The following is a 19,498-nucleotide window of genomic DNA, read 5'->3' on the forward strand; positions in this document are numbered from 1 at the left end:
GCTGCAGTATCCTGGCTTCTAAGCTCCATTCATCTTTTCTTCATCAGCACCATCTTTGTAGTGTCTACTTATCTTACCACTGAGAATGCTTTAATTATGCCGTTCTGTAATGAGGGTAGAGAGTACCATAAAACAAAAGAAACACAAGCTTTATTTTTTGAATTCTTTTAAGTGCCTGATTTAAGGCCTCTTGAAAACTTTCTTCTTAAATGAATAGGCCACATAATCTAGAAAATTCAAAATGGTCCTGAAGTCTGTCAGCATGGGAATCTCGGTTCCTATATTTGTTTACTGACCTCAAACAGTAAAATCTCATACAAGCATATAAAAAAAGCTGAACATCAGAACAGGTAACCTCCACAGACTTTTTTTCCTATCTTCCTATAAATTTATTTCCTGACCAACGTAGCAAGCCTCTGTTTTGTTAATGAACTTCAAAGTTCACGTGCACACAGAGCTGTTTCCAATTACTTTTTTCCATATTTTCTCAATGCAGAGACTTCTCTGTTTAAAAGATCTCCAAAGAACTTGCAGATGTACTTTTTCTTTGGAGGCCTGGATGGTAAAGTTGTCCTAGTTTTCCATTTGGAGACCAAGAAACTGCATTTTACTCTTGTTAGCCTCATTTAATGAACACTTTAATTAAAATACTATTATTAATATTTTATATTGTTATATTAATTATTTAAATCAATTGTCTCTGAAATTTACATTTTAAACTGAATACTTTGTTATTGAATGAGCACCTCCATATTCCCTAATGTGGTTTACTTCCTCCCTGCCCCTTCTTTCTACTTTGTATCTGTAGGTGAATAATGCTACAGCACGTGTAATGACCAATAAGAAGATGGTCACACCATATGCAAATGGTAAGAGGTTACAAGTCATCTTCGGAAAGATGTCATTTATTCTCACAAACATCAAAGACTTTTTCTTGATTTCAGTCTTCAGTTTGTTTTGTGTACGTTGAAGTATTTTCTTTACCTAGGAGAGTTAATTTTTATAAATTACTTTTTTTTTAAGTTTTTTTAGTTATTAAGGTGTTATAGTCTCAGTAAAGTTCATTTTATACAGTGCGAACACATCATTTGAGGTTACCTATTAACCCAAGTTAGGCCCCCCGTGGGCACCCTCTTTTTGTAGCTGCTGTAGTTCTTTGTAATATGTTAGGCTTGTCCAGGATACCCCTGGATCTTACTTATCTGAACATAATAATTGGAATAATTCTTGACCCCTTGTTCTCCTTTTAAAGGAATGGTCTAGAGGCAGCAGCCACGGGGTGTGTGTGTTGGGCAGGGGTACGCGCGCATATTTTCTATTCCGTGGCTACCTGTTATACAGTGAGTTTTATAAATGTTTCTCATGAAGAAGGAATTTTTCTGTGAATATTTTGTCTAACAAAAACAGAACTTTTGCTTCAGTTGTCAAATTTAATCTAGACTCATACTCCCTAAGTGAGGTAGGATATAGTTTTAATCTGTTGTACAACAGTGGTTTTGCAAGCTGTGTTCTACAGGACCATCTTGGGGGGAAAAAGAAACTGAATGGACTGGGTCTTGAGGCCTACAGCTCCACTTTGGTGGACCTCATTCTCTGTTGTATATTTTAGAGTTGTGCATAAGATTGTATCTAGAATAAAAAGGGGAGTTTCTCCCCTTTTATTGCTTTATAAAAGTTTGAACCTACTGCTAGAGTATGACAGTATGTGCTGGTAGTATCTTAAATCAAGTAGAAGTGTATTAGTGTTGAGTATATCCCAGGAGGTCTTCAATAAATATGTGTAGCCCAGCTTTTCAAATAGATTATAGAAATCAGCATAATTTGCATTTATCAGCATAATTTGCATTTTCCTTACTCACTTTACTAGTGGTATATCTTGGGATACCACCACCTTCCACTTTACCTTTTGTTTTCTTCTTTTCACTGCTATCACAGAAACAGAAGTTTCTGCAATTTTGATAAAAATCCAATTTAAACTAAATCAGAAGGAGAGTATGTCAGATTTCCTTTCGATCCAGCGAGAATGGTGGAGCAGAACGAGCTGCTGACTAGAATTGAGAAGACAGAAATTCTCCTTCTAGATTTGACTCTTCATTTTCCTCTGTGACAGTGGGCCAATTTCCTAACCTATCTGATTCTGTTGTCACCTCTGTCGAGTAGCAGTCACAGAATTTTAGCACCACAAGGCTCTTCTTTAGAAGTCATTAAAATCCAACCCTCCTAGCTTATTATCTAGGAAATGAAGCCCAGGGAAGTGTAGTCCTTACTCATTGTCCCAGAGGTGGTACCTATCTTACCGCTCTCTTTGGGTTTTGTGAAAGTCAAATGACATAAACACATATAATACAATGTAAAAATACATTTGTAAAGTGTACAAAACTAAACGTATTCAAGATATTGTTGACAGTGTACCTTTATATACCATTATTATGATGTGCATCCATTGTATGCATTTAAAGGGAGTGCTTAAGTAATAGTGCCATTGATAGGAAAGGAAAAGTTCATTTTTTAATATTATTCTAAATCACTATTCAAGCCTACTGGAGCCAGACTTTAGAAACATGCAGCTCCCGTGTTAGAGATTCTGAAAAGAGTGTGCTAGGTGCCTTCTGGTGAATTCTCAGCATTTTAGTTCATGTTGGCTTTGAGTCACTTGATTTGTCTAGTTGAAGAACATTTGTGCTTTTGCAACTCCAGTAGGATTTGAATCCAGATTTTGAAATTTTTATGCAGCATAATGAACAGGCATGTCTATAAGCACATAAAATAATGAATGGGGGATTGGATTGATTCCGAATGAATGGATTTTCTCTTGAATAATGTCTTTGCTTATAGCCATTGAAATCTGTTAATTGGCCTTTTCTTCTTTCCATTCACATATTTATAGAGTAGCAGTGGCACAATGTTACAATGTTATAAAAGAATTAAACCAAAGAGCCAATCTTTCAGAAAAATAAAATGGCATATTTATGTATAAAATTCAACAAATATTTATTGATTAAAGTTTTCACATGGAATTCTACTCTAACTATCAGTGGGTAATAGTGCATTTTTCTTTTTTTTTACTACTTGCCATATTCCTATAAATCTAAAAAAGGGAATGTAGAAATGAAATTGATATCAAACCTAATGTTGTTTGGAAATACTTAAAATTTATAAATGTTTAAGTTAATGTTCAGCAGCGGTCTTGTATCCATTAGCTTAAAGGTCTGATTAACATAAATATGCTTATTGCAAATTAAAATCTCAGAAGACATGCATCAAAGTTGGGAATGTACCTTGAATTTTATCATTGCATGTCTCTCCTTGGTGCCTTGGTTAACTCCAGTGAAATCCCAGTGGGAAATCCCAATGAAGGAAGATTTCCATTTACCCAGAATACCATTAGCATGGTATAAATGAACATGGAATTCAGAGGTCCAGGTCAAATTTGAATTCAGTCAAAGGATACCCTTATCAAACAATTAGAGTAGTAAACAGTGTTAAGATGATATAGAAGACAGCGCATCACAGTATGATAGAGAATGATATATATTCTGCCTTTTTCCTTCTTCTAAACAAAGATTAGGTCATTAAGCCGTTCTATGAGAGACCGTATACCAAATCCCAGGATTTATTTATATTTCTTTTTCCTTCTCTCATTCCCTCTCCATCTTCTTACCTCCCACTTTTTTTCTCACGTCTCTTTACCCCCACCACTCCCCTGCCAAATCTTCATTATCCTTTCACCGTGCTAGTCCTGCTTAAAGATGATCAGGTCCAGAAATGTCATCACCCTCTCATGTAAACCCCCACTGGCTTTCTAAAGAGAAGCTGGTACCAGGCAAAAATGAACCCAGAGGTGTCTGAAGCCAACTTGCACATCACTCCTTTTCCTTAATATTCCTCATATAGTTTTTTGTTTGCTTGTTTGCTTGTTTGTTTGTTTGTTTGCGGTACGCGGGCCTCTCACTGTTGTGGCCTCTCCCGTTGCGGAGCACAGACTCCGGACGCACAGGCTCAGCGGCCATGGCTTACGGGCCCAGCCGCTCCATGGCATATGAGATCTTCCCAGACTGGGGCACGAACCCGTGTCCCCTGCATCGGCAGGCGGACTCTCAACCACTGCGCCACCAGGGAAGCTCCTTCATATAGTTTTAAATGTTTACTGTCCTCTCTTCCATTTCAGGTTGGAAATTAAGCCCAGTAGTTGGAGCTGTATATGGGCCCGAGTTGTATGCAGGTAGTATTTAAGTTAATTTTTCCATTTGTGTTATTTATATGTATTTTAAAAATCTATTGTTTTTCAGTTTCCTATTCCTTTGTAATCTTTTTGCACTTTTTCATTTCTTAAATGCACTCAGCATCCAGCTTTCAAGCAGATGTGTCCCTAGGCAATGACGCGGCAGTGCCCCTGTCAGGAAGAGGGGGCATCAACACTTACATTCCTTTAATCAGTAAGTAGCCTATGTTGACCTGGCATGGCTTTTGACTGTTGTGAGTAAACAGTGATGTGTTGGTCTTTTTTTTCCCCCAAATATAATACATAACTGAAAAGGAGGCATTCACGAGAAAGATAAATACTATCACAGTGCCCTGTCCTGCTTATTAGCCTGTGCTAGATAGAATCTTTTTGACCAAATGTTAAGATGGCCAAAAAGCATAAATAGTTGGAAAAGTTAGAAGGGGGTGAGGACATGTAAAGAAAATTTTAGTCTGCACTTTGTAATGAAGAAAACAAAAGAAGTAATTATTTGTGGAATGTGTTGTACATGTTATCTGCAAGTCAGCTTTGGGCCCTTGAGTCGAATATCCCTCAAAAGCCCCTCCAGTATTATTGCTTATTCTCAGCTCTGTTGATATCTCTAAAGTCATTTTGACCTGAGCCATTTAGCCATTTAGCAAGAGATATAATTAAACAGAGTTCAGTGGACATGGAATCAGTGTCTCTGTGTGCTTTCTAGAGGACAGCACACTTAAAATAAGCCCTTAGAAAATGTCTGCCTCTTTAAAGGATTACAAGGCTGCAGGGGAGAGGTAGTTTCCCTCTCACCTCACATTTCTGAATTGAAATATTTTAGATAAAGAATAAGGTTGACTAATGAAATGTCTGAAGACTACTGTGTGCCTTGGAGTGTGGCAGCATGTCAAAACACAAAAGAATATTCTTATGAAGAATAATTATTATATGCAGGTAATAACGTTTGGAAACAAGGTTAATAATTAGCCAGTGAAAGAGTTTATATCAATCAATTTAAACTGCCCATAGAAATTAAAAGTCTCGTCTCCATTATGGCAGTAGTGCTCAGAGCTTCCTGACCCGTTTCTCCTCGGCTTGCATTGTAAGGCTGAAATTGGGAAGAAACAAAGAAAACTCACTCAAGATTTGTGATGAATGAGGCATGGAGTCAATTAGTTTGGGCATATTGTATATTTCCATTTCTTTTTGAGAAAAGATGTAATGTTGAGGTGTCTTTCCTGTAATTGGTGCAAAGCAAGCTGTGATTGTACACGTGCTGTTGAATGCAAGTTGGCATTTCTGTCGTATTTTGGGTCTCCCTTTAGTTCCTGGCTTCCCTTACCCAACTGCAGCCACCACGGCGGCCGCTTTCAGAGGAGCCCACCTGAGGGGCAGGGGGCGGACAGTATACGGTGCAGTCCGAGCGGTACCTCCAACAGCCATTCCCGCCTATCCAGGGTAAGCAGTAGATTCCAAAATAAGCAACCGCACAAAAACAGAAAACCATGGCCCTCGTATAACTTCTGGGATGTTGCCGTGCCACATAGTAGAGATTCTGTGAATATTTGCAAATTAACGGATTAGATGGAAAGAACCGTACCATTGTCAGAATGTAACAAAATATCAATTCATTATATAAATCTTCATTTTGGCCACCTTAAGCCCTCACAGTAGTGGCTTAAGACAGTAGCCAGAGCTGTCTTGTGTTCACTAGCAGTGTGTTGGCATGGAGTTCACTCAGCATCGCACGAATTTGGATTAACACTCCTGCAGAGAACCAAACTAGAAGCTCAAGATTGTAGTGCAAGACTGCATCTGCTGGATTCACGCCCCTCACCACCACCCTTATTGGGGCTGAGGCTCTCACATGTGCCCTCCCTTGTGGTTTCACCGCCTGGGTGGTGAGCAGCAGAGCTACTTACCCACAATGGATTTGCTTTCTTTGTAGGAAATGGATTAAAAGAGGTTAATTCAAAGATGAACCAAGTCCAATTGAATCAAGGGAGAAAGGGAGAAGTAGGAAGAATTGAACTACAGTTGGCTTCCGAATGATAATAAAACAACTAATGGAGCTGAGCATCCTTCACCCTTTGATTTTTGTATGGAGGGTGTCTCATGCAGTGGAATGATTCCATAGCAACAAATAAATCCTTTGTTATTGAATGGGGGAGAAGGAGTGAAGATGGCAGGTTTTGTTTTCAGTTGTTTTTCAGTGTCAACCTAAAATGTATATTTTTGTAAAGAGTGGACTTTTATAAGTTAGTTGTATCAGGACTTTCTTTCTTCGAAGATGTGACGTTTGTGTTCTTCATCTTTTCTCTGCCTGTGACGGGTTTTTTTTCCATATTCTTAATGAAGAATAAACAGTGGCAGAGGAGCCTATTCATTGCTACATAGTTAAAATGTAAAGGGAAAGAGCCTCCTTTGTAGGTCCTTTTCTGACAGCAAAATTGACTGTGAGGTGTACTAATTTAGCATTCATTCATAGACCAAAGGGACATGCCATTTGGGGTCCTCAATTACACAGAATTAAAGCATTTTTATCAGACAAGACAAATATGCATGTTGAAATGGGCAGGCTTCAGAAGCCACTGGAAGGGAACGACTTTAGAAATAAACTTGTTTGCAGTTTATAGATGTTTAAATCCCATGCATTCCATCATCTCCATCTTCTGCCATTACTTACTTTTAATTTTATCCTTTTTTTCCTCTCAACTTGACCTTTGACCTTCAACCTCTGACATCTCCTTTTAAAGAAGTGAATAAAGATGCAGTATTGTTTCATCAAGAAATAGTCAAGTAAAACATAAAACTGAACCTTGGAAGTTCTACACACTAGGAAAATTGTTTTATGAAGCATCTTCCATTTCAATCCAAGAGATTTTACCATCATGTTTGCAAAGAGATACTGCTCACCAGAAACATGGGACTTCTTTATTTTGTAATATTCCTGAGTTACTTTATAAAGTGGTTGAATTCATTCCTATTCAATATAGGTCATTTCAGTATATTGGCCAAACTTGAGAACCCGTTCTCTACCAAGTCTGTGTCAGGTATATATTTGCTCAAAGATATTTTATCTTTATGTCTAATCACATCAATTTCTGTGCATTACATTGAACACTAATTTCCCATGTTTTCTTTTTTATTAACTAAACCACCTGTTTACATGGAAGATGGCAAGGAATAAGTCCAGTATTTTATGAGGAATGGCCTAAAATTGCTTTTCAGCTTAGTAAACTAATTTTATCATTAATCATTGTGTTCTAGCCTCCTTGTGGCATTTGATATAGGGAATATTGGAATTCTTCTAGAATTTGGGTGAATATTCCCAGTGAGTGATACAGCTTAGCATAAAACGTATTCCTTTTTAATGCCACCACTCTTCTCTATAGAAGAAATATTTTTCAGTCATTGCCTATATCCCCTTACTGAAGTAGTTGAAGGCTAATTAATCACCACTTGGCATCAGTGCTTTGCATTTTATCAGCCTTCGCATTATGAACAAGTCTCTTTTTTACTAAAATGCAATTGAGAGACAGATTACTGTCTAATATCATACTTTAACTGCAGTTGGAGACTGTGAAAATGGACAGAATTCAGCTACCTGAACCTCACGGATGAGTTTAATTTGCCTGTTGTGTAATACAAGGGCACAGCATAATAGGGGCATTGCAAAGTGTGATCATACTATCCAGTAAATACAACAAAATGTCACTGGGAGTAGAATTCAGAAACTTTCCAACTACATATAAAAAATAAGTTATTTTCATATTCAAGTTAAAAATATAATTTGATAACCTCACTTGCTAGTTTGTTTATTGTAACAGAGAAGGTAGTGGTGAAAATTTCCAGCTTGTTTAGGTGAATAAATGATAAATAGATCTTCTAATTTTACATAACCAAATCTTGATTTAACGAATATGAATAAGGAAGTCGTCTTTTTTCTCTACTGCTATTCCATATCTTTTGGTCCCAAAATAATGTTTTGGGGAAGTTATATGCACAAAATACCTCAAAAAGTTTGAAATCTATATTTTAATTATAATAGTTTAGTGTTGCTTAGGATTAAAAAAAGAGTCATGTATTTTGTTTGTTCAATACCAATTCATTTTCTAAACAGAGAGTAAACACTTCTATTCCTAATCAGCTACCTTCTCAATTTTATTCATTTAAATAAAACAGGTCATGCCCAGAACCTCAGTTATCAGTTGAATTTTTCAGAATTCCATGAATATTCTTATGGTCAAAAAAGAACCCTTAAAGTCTTCCAATTACTCCTCCCACTCTGGATTATATTGTTACTATCTGGGATCCCCACTGCACCTTTCAATTCTTGGACCTTGGACCAATCACCTTAACCTTTAGCTCATTACCTCTGCTTGTGAAAGCAATGCATTGTGGGTATTTTTGGTTGTGTTTTGTTTTTTTTTTTTTAATTACATTTCTCTGTTTACTTTGGTCAGAATTGATTGACTTGTTTTTCTGAGGTGTTGCATTGGTTCTTAAAATGCTGAATAATAATACTTTGCATGCTTGTGTGATCAGCCAAATCTTATCGCATGTCTAATGTGCAGGGTAAAAAAGCAGGTGATGTATGGATATCAGGAAAAAATTACATGTTACTGTGAAACTGAGAACAAAATACTAAACATAATTTCGAAACATACTTTGCATACAGGTCCTGCCCTAGTGGAATTCTTTGGGTTCTTTTTCATGTTAACCCCTCTCTACACAACCCCTGCCCACCCCCCACCCCCCCCTCACACACACACACATACACATACACATACACACACCCCTTTTGGAGCTCTTTAAAGAAAAACTTCCTCTTAGGACAAACTTATTTTTTAAAAAATACTCCAGATATGAAAAGTTGGTGTTTCCAATCCAGCAGATTTTCGATAGCTGTATTAGGCCCTCTGGGAATACACTTTATTTTTTTCATCCTACTTTAATTACCAGATTGGCAGGCGGTTCCTTCCAGGGTTTCCTTCCTCCCCTGCCATGCCTGTCCCGGAGCTGCTGAGAGAGCTTGTGCCCCTGTGCTCCTCCTGGCTGACTGACCCCGGCCCCAAGCCCAGGGTCCGTATTCATACATCACCTGCCCGTGTAGAGCGCATGTGCATGCTGCCGTCCTCAATAACCGGAATGTGTTTCTGTTCTTTTGTTTTTTTGTTTTTGTTTTTGTGTGGATTTTCTGCAGTGTGGTTTACCAGGACGGATTTTACGGTGCTGACCTCTATGTAAGTACACACACCGGGGCCTTCTCGACCCCATCCCCTGACGAGCCAGCCTTTTTTTTCTGTTTCTTTGGTTTGGTTTGGTTTTCTTTTTCTTTTTTTAATATAATTTAATTTTTATTTTCATTTTCCTTGTGGATATATATATATATATATTTATATATTTAAGAATGCAAGCATGCTTCTCTGCCACTGCGCTTGCCCCTGGGTGCAAAAACTAAGCCTTTGGGTTTCCTGATCATTGCTAGAGTCAGTCTACTGGACATATTCTTTTCCCTTCCCTACACCCACATATGTTCTGTGTATCACAAATATACTTGCGAGATGATCAGCAGGTTTAAAGTCTTTTCTTACTGTCGTCTCATGTGCATACATAAATAACAGGACTAGCTTAGCCTGAAACCAACTCTTTCCCTTTTCTGCTTTTCTTCTCATTTCACATCCCTCTTTAGATCATTAGAGCTTTGATTTATGTAGATGGCAGGAAGCTTTCTGAAATGTGTCTTTTCCTGTTTCACATACTTGGAGAGAGCATTGTCTTGTGAAAGTGAAATAAGGAACTGATGCCAGTGAAGGGTGGGTAGGAATAAGAGAAAACCACATACTCAGTGCATAAGGCTTTTCTGTATCAGAAGGTCCACAGCCAGGGGGGCTTTTTTCTTAACAGCCATCTAGAGGGAAACAAGGGGCATCATTAGCAACCTAGACTCTTTTACAAACATTTGACCATTGTACAAGATTTGTTGATTCGACCAGCCATGCTAACATCTTTATTACCATCCATTATTTAAACAGTCTAGCTATAGCTCAAGTTCCATGATTGGTGGTCACATATTATTTAAAATATGGACAAAGTGATCTAACTGACAAAAAGAGTCAAGTTTTTGAGTTTTGCAAGTCTTTTATTAGGACCTCTCTCCAAAGATCTTTTTCTGAATGCAAGCTTGGTCTAACCACCCACATTGTTAAGACACAATTTCCTGAGAAAAACTTGTCAGCATGAAATGATTCCTTGGGCATAGGGTAGAATTGTCTGGAAATGCCTTCTCCACCCTAACCTCCCCAGAGTCAATAAGGGTACCTTTTTAATGAACTGTTTCCACAGTCTGCCAGAGATTCTCAGCAATCTGAAAACGTTAATGAACTTTCAGAATGCACTTGGAGGCCCTCTGTGTTGCAGGAACTAGAGAAAGGATAGAGCAGCCCTCTGAGATTCGGTGGGTGAGTTGTACACACCTGGCCTGTTTAGAGCAGGCCTTCAAAGAACGCTTTAATTTTTTTTTTTTTTTTTTTCCGGTACGTGGGCCTCTCACTGTTGTGGCCTCTCCCGCTGCGGAGCGCAGGCTCCGGATGCGCAGGCTCAGCGGCCATGGCTTATGGGCCCAGCCTCTCCGCGGCACGTGGGATCTTCCTGGACCGGGGCACGAACCCGTGTCCCCTGCATCGGCAGGCGGACTCTCAACCACTGCGCCACCAGGGAAGCCCCAAAGTACACTTTAATTTAACACATGCTTGAAGGAACCTTAGCCATGATTTGGTCCAGCGCTCTCACTTTGTAGATATGTTTCTTAAGAGAGATTGTGACTTACCCAGATTACCTAAATTATTTGTTTAGCCAAACATAAAACCCAAATAATCCATATTTCATTAACTCTCTTAGTACTTTAATTAAAATCCACAACTTTCCTCCAGTGGTTTTCAAGAAGTAATGAAAGATCTTTTTTTCTTGTGCTCACCGTGAAACCTGAGGGTTGGGAAACTATATCCTGCTTTTACACCAAAGTGCACTTTTCTAAATATACGTATTTATATATGCTCTTAGCGTGTACATTCTCCCATATACATTAGTATCCATAGTCTCATGACACTCATCTTTATGTTATTTAAGTTGTTTTCTTGAAATCTGGTCTATTAGAGTACACTTCCACTTGAATTATTTCTGAAGTCAGGTTTTTTTCTCAAATATCTTCCTTATTTGGGTATTTCTTAAGTGTGGCCTACTTCTACCTTATTAAGTCAACCAACCAAATATTTGTTTACAGTTCTCTCACTTCCTTAGTTTACAGTATATGATTTTATTAAGAGAGAGATGGTTTTTCTGTAGTCGTTGAGAAAATACCGACTGGATCACCTTATCAAGCTGAACAGAAGTAGTTCAGTGACCTTGCCGAAACATTTTTTTGACCAGTGGCCCCTTGTTGATGAAAAGACTGAATAGTAATGGTATTTTTAGTTCTTGTCTTAAAGCAGTTACTTGGAGGAAAAAGTAGTGCTGAAATAATACCCGAACTCACGAATGAAAAACAAGAATACGTGAGGAGGGAACTGTTGAGTGAGGCCTAGTGTCATTTTTAATACCGCTTTTAAAACTTCATATTCCATGTTCCACAAACAAACAACAAAAACCTCTATCATTTTACCTTGAGTTTGTTTCTCTTTCTCTCTGTACATTTTCCCTTATGTGGAAATCTATCAATATGCATTTAGTTCTCGTTTCCTCAGAAAAGAAAGAGAGGAGGGTTTATCTAGTATAAAAAGTGCCCTGAACCCAAGCTTGAAGAGACAACATGAGGGAAAATAGTTTAAGTTACTGGTTTTATTTAAGTTATATTAATTTAGGCTATTAACCGTGAAGGTTGTTTGTTTTGTTTTGATTATCTCTTTCCCTGTTCTGCTCTTAGGCCGTAATCCCTGCTAGCCATTTTCTTCCTCGCTGTGTCTTTTGTGACACATTCCTCTCAGGAGAACTGATCTAGCAATTGTGCCCATGATTTGTAAAGAGATTCGCCTTGCTGACTTGGGAGTGTAGCAGATAGATTATGTGTCTGCCCGCCCCGTCTTTTTTTCATCAGTAGAAAAGACATCATTCACCCTAATTCACTTTTTTAATGGGATAACAAACTGCTCCTAATTCTCATCCTGTGAAAAGCATGCTTGCATCCAAAGGAAAGAAAAGGCTGGTGGGCCCCTTAGCGGGCTTTTTTGTATGATTGTTTTCCTTCCACAGCTGTGTTTTTTGAACTGCTCTTCCTGTGTTCTGTTATAGAATAGTCTTACAGGAACCAATCATTAGCGCTAAAATACCTCAGGTAGGAGTGCCAGTGTGACCTGCCAATCAATCAGATTGTGGATTGCAGTGAAAAAATTGAATTATACTAACCATTCCAGCTCCACGTTAGAGATGGGAACAGAGGCTTTTTTGGACAAGCAAGACTTGTGAGCGTGTGATCTAAGCCCTGCTACCTCAGCAGTGCACCCAGTCGAGTTCCTTACAAGAGGGCACGTCCTCCAAAATTCAGTGCTCCTGTCCCATTGCCACACATCCGCCCCAGGTGTGTTATACGCACTGTCCCGTCACTGCCACCTCTTTTAGTTTGTCAGTCACATTTATCCATGGTGTTTAAACTGGTCTTCTATATTTGGAGAGCTTAGAAATTTGGGACATTTTCTCACTACTGTGAAAGAAATGAGAAAAGGGAGAAGGTAGAATCCATCTAAACAGGACTCTGAATCTCGAATTGGACCCTGTCGTGAAATCATAGTAGTAATTGGGCTGTGCTGTTACGTAAGTTTGAAGTTGTCTTAAAAATCTAGACTTAAAATTGAAACATGTATTTCCCTTGCCCTCTTTTCCTTTCACCTTAAAACTAGATTAGTGAGTGCATTTGGATAAGGATGCACTGTTAGATTTGCTGAGAGCTGGGTGCTAGGAAAAAGAAAACAATAGACAGCTTTTCACAATTCAGTTAGTTTATTTATGTGGCTACCCAGCAAGCTGTGGGAAATGAACTGATTCGGGGAGGCGTGGAATAGTAGTGTTCGACAAGGTTAGTTAATTAAACATCATCTCTCATCCATCATAAAAGTAGTAAGTGGAAGATACCAAGTTGGTCATAAAAATTTCTTTCCTTAACCCCAATTTTAATAAGATAAATTTAAAAGATTTTCCTTAAAAATTTTTCCTATCTACTCTTCCAAGTAGATAGGTCTCTCAATCAAAAGCAGTAACAATATTATCATTATTATGAGTTTTGTATTCACATCTGCGTTACTCACATTTAATGAAAGGTGCCATATTGCCACGGAAGAACTCTGTTCTCCTAACGAGCCCTCCTCATACAAGTTCAGTCTAGAGCAGTGCATCTCAGCCGGAGAGGGGAGGAGGGGAGGGGAAGGAGGGAGTTAGAATCGTGTAGAGACAAAGTGATTCCCAGAGGCACAGCCTTAGACCCAAGCTAGCTGGACTGGATCTCTGCTCTGCTGTAGTGATTTGAAGCATCACACCTGCCATTCTCCCCGCCCACCCCCCCCACCCCCCACTCCCCTTGCTCTATAAATCTATACATCACATGTAGGGAACAAGCTTTCATTTTGTCTGCTGGTCTTGAAGTACACATTCTTCTCCTCAGTGTCACATTAATGTCATTGTCTTCCAGGTAGAAAGAAGGTGTCTTGACATCACATGCTCACCAAAGTCCTGTTTTATTGTAAATCCTAAAACAAAAAAGTAATAATAAAATTAATGGCCAGGTGAAAATCAAGACAAGGGAGGATTAAACTTGGATAGGCAGGGAAAGGTCAGGTGTAAGAGGGAGGATACGTAGAACCCTTCCATTTTGTTCTAGTTAAAACACAGCTACAGAGCTGTGCAGAAGAATCATGTGGTCAGCGTGGCAATGCTGTAAAGTTCACTAGACAATAAAATTGGTTCAGAGTGGAGTAGAAAATCCCTAGGAGGTGACATTGGGTAATGCAAAAGTGAGACTTTAACAACAACAAAAGGATCTTAAAGGTAACAGCATTTTCCTTTGAAAAAGCTGGAAGTTGAAGGCAGGGATGTGTTACGGATATGAGAAAGGATAGCACACAGGAAATACTTTGGAAGAGCACTGGATCAGAATGTATGGGTGTTGACAGAGGGCAAGCATACAGGTGAGCACTGCGGGTCAGAACTGAATCAGGAAGGTTGAATTGGGGAGTGATACAGCATTGGGCTGTCCCAGTTGGGAGCGCTAGGAATCATTCAGAATGAATTACAAAGGAATAAGAAAGTAATTATTTTTAAAGGGGCTTGTGGATATTTGGACCAGGCTTAGCCATGCCAAATTTATCCAGCTGTCAGGTTCCAAAAAGCTGTCCGTGTGTGCCCTCTGACATTAGGGTGTGCTGTGGCCATGCTAATCCCCATTTTTTGTTTTATTTCAAATCACACACAGATAGAATCTGCAAACTGCTTCAGATCAAACAGGTCTGATTGTGTGTAAATACATATGTCCTTTTTAATTTTTATTATTAATGGTTGCTTCAGTTTTGCATCGGTGCATGGTTAAAAGCAATACACATCAGCTATCTCATGACTTCATATCTCCAAATGAATTATTTCTCCTCTTTTTTTGTTTGTTTGTTTGTGCAGTCAGCTGAAGAAATGTTAACATCTCACTCTAAATCTCTCAGTGGAGTCTCTGTTCCCTTCTCTGATATAACAGATGGGTTACTGCTTGTTATAATTATTAACATTGTGGTGTGGGCCAGGGCTAGGGTGGGCGAGATTGACTCTTCTTTGGGCTGGGGAGGGGCCAGTCGTTAGGGTCTGGAATGTTAACTCAAGTGGTGACTGACTGTTTCCGTAATACCAGGTCGTTGTGGCTGCACGCTCTAGTAATTGAGGCTGTGTACTTCACCGAGCTTGTGGTAGAGCCTAGGGCAAACCGCTGTCCCAAGAGAATGCTGGGATAGATAGAGTTAGCCAATCTGAGTCTGAACGTGGTGATTTTGCTGGTTGTTCTAGCTCCAGATGTTGGCATGCTTAGTTCTTAATGTGATTAATAAATGTGGCGCCATACCCCTCCCCACGCCTGAACCCTGTCTCTCCTACCCCTCCCCCACCCTTGTTCTTTTTGAAAAACTTAAGAAACAGCAATGAAACCCTTGGTGTTTCAAACTGCACTTTGTTCTCATGTTCCATAAACAACTTCAGATTTGCTAATAGAAGTGAAAGTTGAAAAAACAGTTTCTCAGCCTGGATTCTTTATGCATTCCAAAATCCAGAATAGAAATAAATATATCTGAATGTTCATTGGCTTATATTATGGTGAGATGTTTTGTTGAATAACCGGTTTAAAGCACCAGCAGAAATACTTTGGACTAAGAATACAGCTAAGAGGAGGAATCCATGACATACAACTTAATTTTTCTAATTTTGGGGTAGTCATCAATGAATCAGCAAGTCAGTTTATTGCGATATTACCTGCCCATCCTAAACACAGACCCCTCCCCTTTAAAGGGCCTCTCCGTAGCACCATTATCATAAAGTAATCAGAAGAGTGGATATGTGGAAATATTATCTGCTTTTCTAAAAAATTAATGTAGTTTTTCTTAAAATTCTGTTGATATTCTCCTTGAGGCTTTTGTTGTCAGTAAGATATTTGCATCCCTGTCGTGTGTTCCTGAATTTGAATAGCGGAGAACCTCATCAAATTCAGGCTCCAGAGTCAGAGGTCACTCATAACAGAAGGAAAGGGCTGCAGATAGATTATCTTCGTTTCCTTCTGGCTTGGAGGGAGCCTTCTCTTCCACAGCCTGATCCGTTTAAAATTGTCTTGATTAATAATAACATTACCCCCAAACCATTGAGGTTCCGATGGCTTCTTGCAGGTTGAGGAAGCTGAGGGGAAATGGCTATCAGTAACCTCATTCAGAATCTCCTTTTTTCCCCATGATTAGTCCAATACAGCTCAAATTTCATGATTTAATACAACCCCCAGCATCTCTGACACACCGAGACTTAACTGAGAGTCTAGTTAGTACTTTTATGAGAATGCATACCTCTTTCCCATGGCATAGAACTTGAGTTTTTAGGGCTTCCCTGGTGGCGCAGTGGTTGGGAGTCCGCCTGCCGATGCAGGGGACGCAGGTTCGTGCCCCGGACCGGGAAGATCCCACATGCCGCGGAGCGGCTGGACCCGTGAGCCATGGCTGCTGAGCCTGCGCGTCCGGAGCCTGTGCTCTGCAACGGGAGAGGTCACAACAGTGAGAGGCCTGCGTACCGCAAAAAAAAAAAAAAAAAAAAGAACTTCAGTTTTTAAATGTTTTACTCAGAAAGATATAAATTAGGCTTTAATTGCTTTTATTACCTTAATTTTTTCAATTTTTAGAGATTATTTTGGATTTTGAAGGAATGCTAAAGAGAGAAACCTCATGATGCTTGTTTGCCACATTATCCTCATTTACAAAGAAGTTTTACTAAACATGGCCCCTCTGTAAACTTCACACTAGCAAACTTGAATTCTAAACTAGTGGAATCATCTCTAGTGATACCAAAAAATTGAGCCTTCAAGGTTCATATAAAGCTTAAAATTTCAACTATGATGATTAGTATGTTGTTTTGTTTAACAATCCTTTTACTGTTTCATTTTTTCTTTAGAAGTTTAAAAGGTAAAGAGACGCTTGAGTTAGTTTATACATAAATGTATATGCTTATGTGTGTATGTATGGCAGTGTGTATGTTGCAGCCTGGATGTTCGGCTTTGCCCAGATCAGTCTGGCCTGCCTGTTCCCATAGACCTGGCTAGAATTCAGAGGAAGCCTGTGGATCACAGATAGCCCCCGAGGGTACTTCCTGCCACGGCCCTATCCATTACCATCTCATTGCCAGTGTTTGGTAATACTAATCAGAGCTTTCTTATTTATAGGAATATCTATGGAAAGATTTATAATTGAGAAAACAATGCTTACTTTTCCAAGTCATTCACTTGAAGAACAAAGAAGGAATAGTACAAAACCACTGAAAGCCAATCAGAGACTTTTTTTTCATGTATATTTGAAGCTGCTTCTGATGAATTTAAGGAGCATAAATTTAAAGAGCAGGAGTAAGCTTTCCCCCATGGTGCAGTGTCTTCAGTTAGAGAAAGCATAAATTATATAAGAAGTAAGCAAAAAGCTGTAGGAACCTCTGAGAAGAAATCACAGGTATTTCCAGAGTAAGATTTGAACAGAAACAAAAGCAAGCTAGAAGCTTCCCTGTCAGATGGCTAAGAAGACAAGGGTCCCATTAGAAGATGGTTGTCTTCAATCCTAAGGAATGATACAGAAGTAAATTTGAAATTCTTCTGTAGGTTTAGCAAAAACTGAACATTGAAGGAATAGAAAGCAGAAAGTACAGGCCAGAAAGCTTCAGATGTCCATGAGAAAAGGACACAGTAATCTACAGAAACGAAACATGCTGTGCTCGCTGCTGAGGTGCCGTCCAAATGGACATAGCTGTATTTACCTATATTTGATGGGGAAATGACAGTAATAAAAGTACACACCTGAATTAGGTTTAGGTAAAAATAGATGAATTCTAGAAAGGTAAAGAAGAAGAAGGAAAGGTAGAGCTTGCCACTTTTTCAAATAGCCTGTCTCGTGTGGCATTTGTTGTTGTGATTATCTTTGAAAACCTTCATGAAGTATTTCACCCTGACATTGAAAACCTTTTGAGTATTTGGTTCACCTAAACCGAGGTGAAATAGCAGGACAGGGGAGTTGAAACTCTCTAGGACTGAGAGGATATTTGAACCCTTGGAAGAAAAGCTCCAGAACCTGCTGTGAGATTAGGATGTAAGAAGTCCCAAAACCTTTTAGGGAAGAAAAATAAATGCAGTTAAATGCTTGGGCGGGTGCGCTTCCTGATCTGTTTGAACCTAGTCCAAGGGTCCACAGCCCTTTGTAATCTGATTTGCCTGAGTCTGAAGTATAGATTGGACTTGGCAAACTTTTTCTGTAGGGGGCCAAGTGGTAAAGATTTTCGGCTTCATAGGCCATATGGTCTCTGTCACAACTACTTCCAAAAACAGGAGGCCAACTGCATTGGTCCACAGATGGAGGTTTGCCAACCCCTGATCTACACTGGTTCTTCCTTCTAAATATCGCTTGATTATCTTAGCCTCTTGGCAAACGCACTAGGCCACATGGAGCATAGCACTGTATGGGACCTTTCTTTATATACTGTAGTCTCTTAGCAATAGATCAATCCAAGTACGCATCAGAGAATCTGAAGTTAACACATATAAATTTAATGTTTTAATCTATAATTTACATTTCCTGTCAGGTAAAGTTCTCCCAACTTCCTGTAGGTATTTTCCCTGTTGAAAGTTCCAACGAAGACAGACCCAAAATCATATCTTCATTTTGGGGAGGGGGGTGGGCAGCGGGGGGATAAATTAGGAGTTTGGAATTACAATAGACACACTATTATATATAAAAATAGATAACCAACAAGGTTCTAGTGTAGAGCACAGGGAACTATACTCAATATCTTGTAATATTCTATAATGGAAAAGAATCTAAAAAAGAATAAATACATATATATGTGTGTAACTGAATCACTTTACTGTACACCTGAAACTAACACATTGTAAATCAACTATATTTCAATAAAAAAATGTTTTAAATCATATCTTCATTTCTTAAATTTGAGAAGAGGTTCTCCAGTGTAGTTTATTTTTGTTACAAATTGCAAAGCAAATCCCTGCCTTGGGTGGAGCTTAATTGTACACTAAGGAGTAACATGCAGACTGATGCAGTTTGAAACATTCTCTCCCCACGGATGTGTCTGTGTTCGTGTCTGTGTCTGTGTCTGCGTCTGCGTCCATCTGCGTGTGGGCGGGTGTGTGCTCGCCTGCCCCCCGGGGGAGAGGCATGTGTAAAGTCGGTTCTCCTCTCTCCTGTAGGGTGGATACGCAGCCTACAGATACGCACAGCCTGCTACTGCAACCGCTGCCACCGCCGCCGCCGCTGCCGCCGCCGCTTATAGCGACGGGTAGGTGCCGAGACGGGGGCGGGGAGCGCCAGGCCGCCCCGCGCCACCCCCTTTCCTTCCCCACGCTGTTTCCATAAGGGCACTTAGCCCCCGGGACTGCCTGCTGAGCTGGGTTTTCCACAGGCCTTCGGCCTGGACTCTATCCTGCCAAAAACCCAACGGCGCACAGGCTCACACTCCTCCCCTCCCTCCCGCTTGTTCCTGTGTGTTTCTGGCTTTGACCCCAATTTCCCTCTT

General features: G+C 39.5%; 1 protein-coding gene across 13 annotated transcripts in view; it reads left to right on the forward strand.

Moving 5' to 3' along the window:
- RBFOX2 (RNA binding fox-1 homolog 2) overlaps positions 1-19,498 on the forward strand; it is a 262,837-nt gene that overhangs the window by 235,641 nt on the left and 7,698 nt on the right. For 6 of the 13 annotated variants that reach the window (XM_079936667.1, XM_079936672.1, XM_079936668.1 and 3 more), the window contains 6 exons: positions 809-869; positions 4,169-4,222; positions 4,344-4,436; positions 5,533-5,677; positions 9,426-9,465; positions 19,173-19,261. In XM_079936667.1, coding sequence (XP_079792793.1) covers positions 809-869; positions 4,169-4,222; positions 4,344-4,436; positions 5,533-5,677; positions 9,426-9,465; positions 19,173-19,261 — 482 coding nt within the window. Of the gene's footprint in view, positions 1-808; positions 870-4,168; positions 4,223-4,343; positions 4,437-5,532; positions 5,678-9,425; positions 9,466-14,678; positions 14,711-19,172; positions 19,262-19,498 lie in introns of all 13 variants that reach the window. The other 7 variants (XM_079936673.1, XM_079936674.1, XM_079936675.1 and 4 more) reach the window with 4 other exon arrangements.

The sequence above is a fragment of the Stenella coeruleoalba genome, assembly GCF_951394435.1.
Source record: "Stenella coeruleoalba genome assembly, chromosome: 11".
NCBI lineage: Eukaryota > Metazoa > Chordata > Mammalia > Artiodactyla > Delphinidae > Stenella > Stenella coeruleoalba.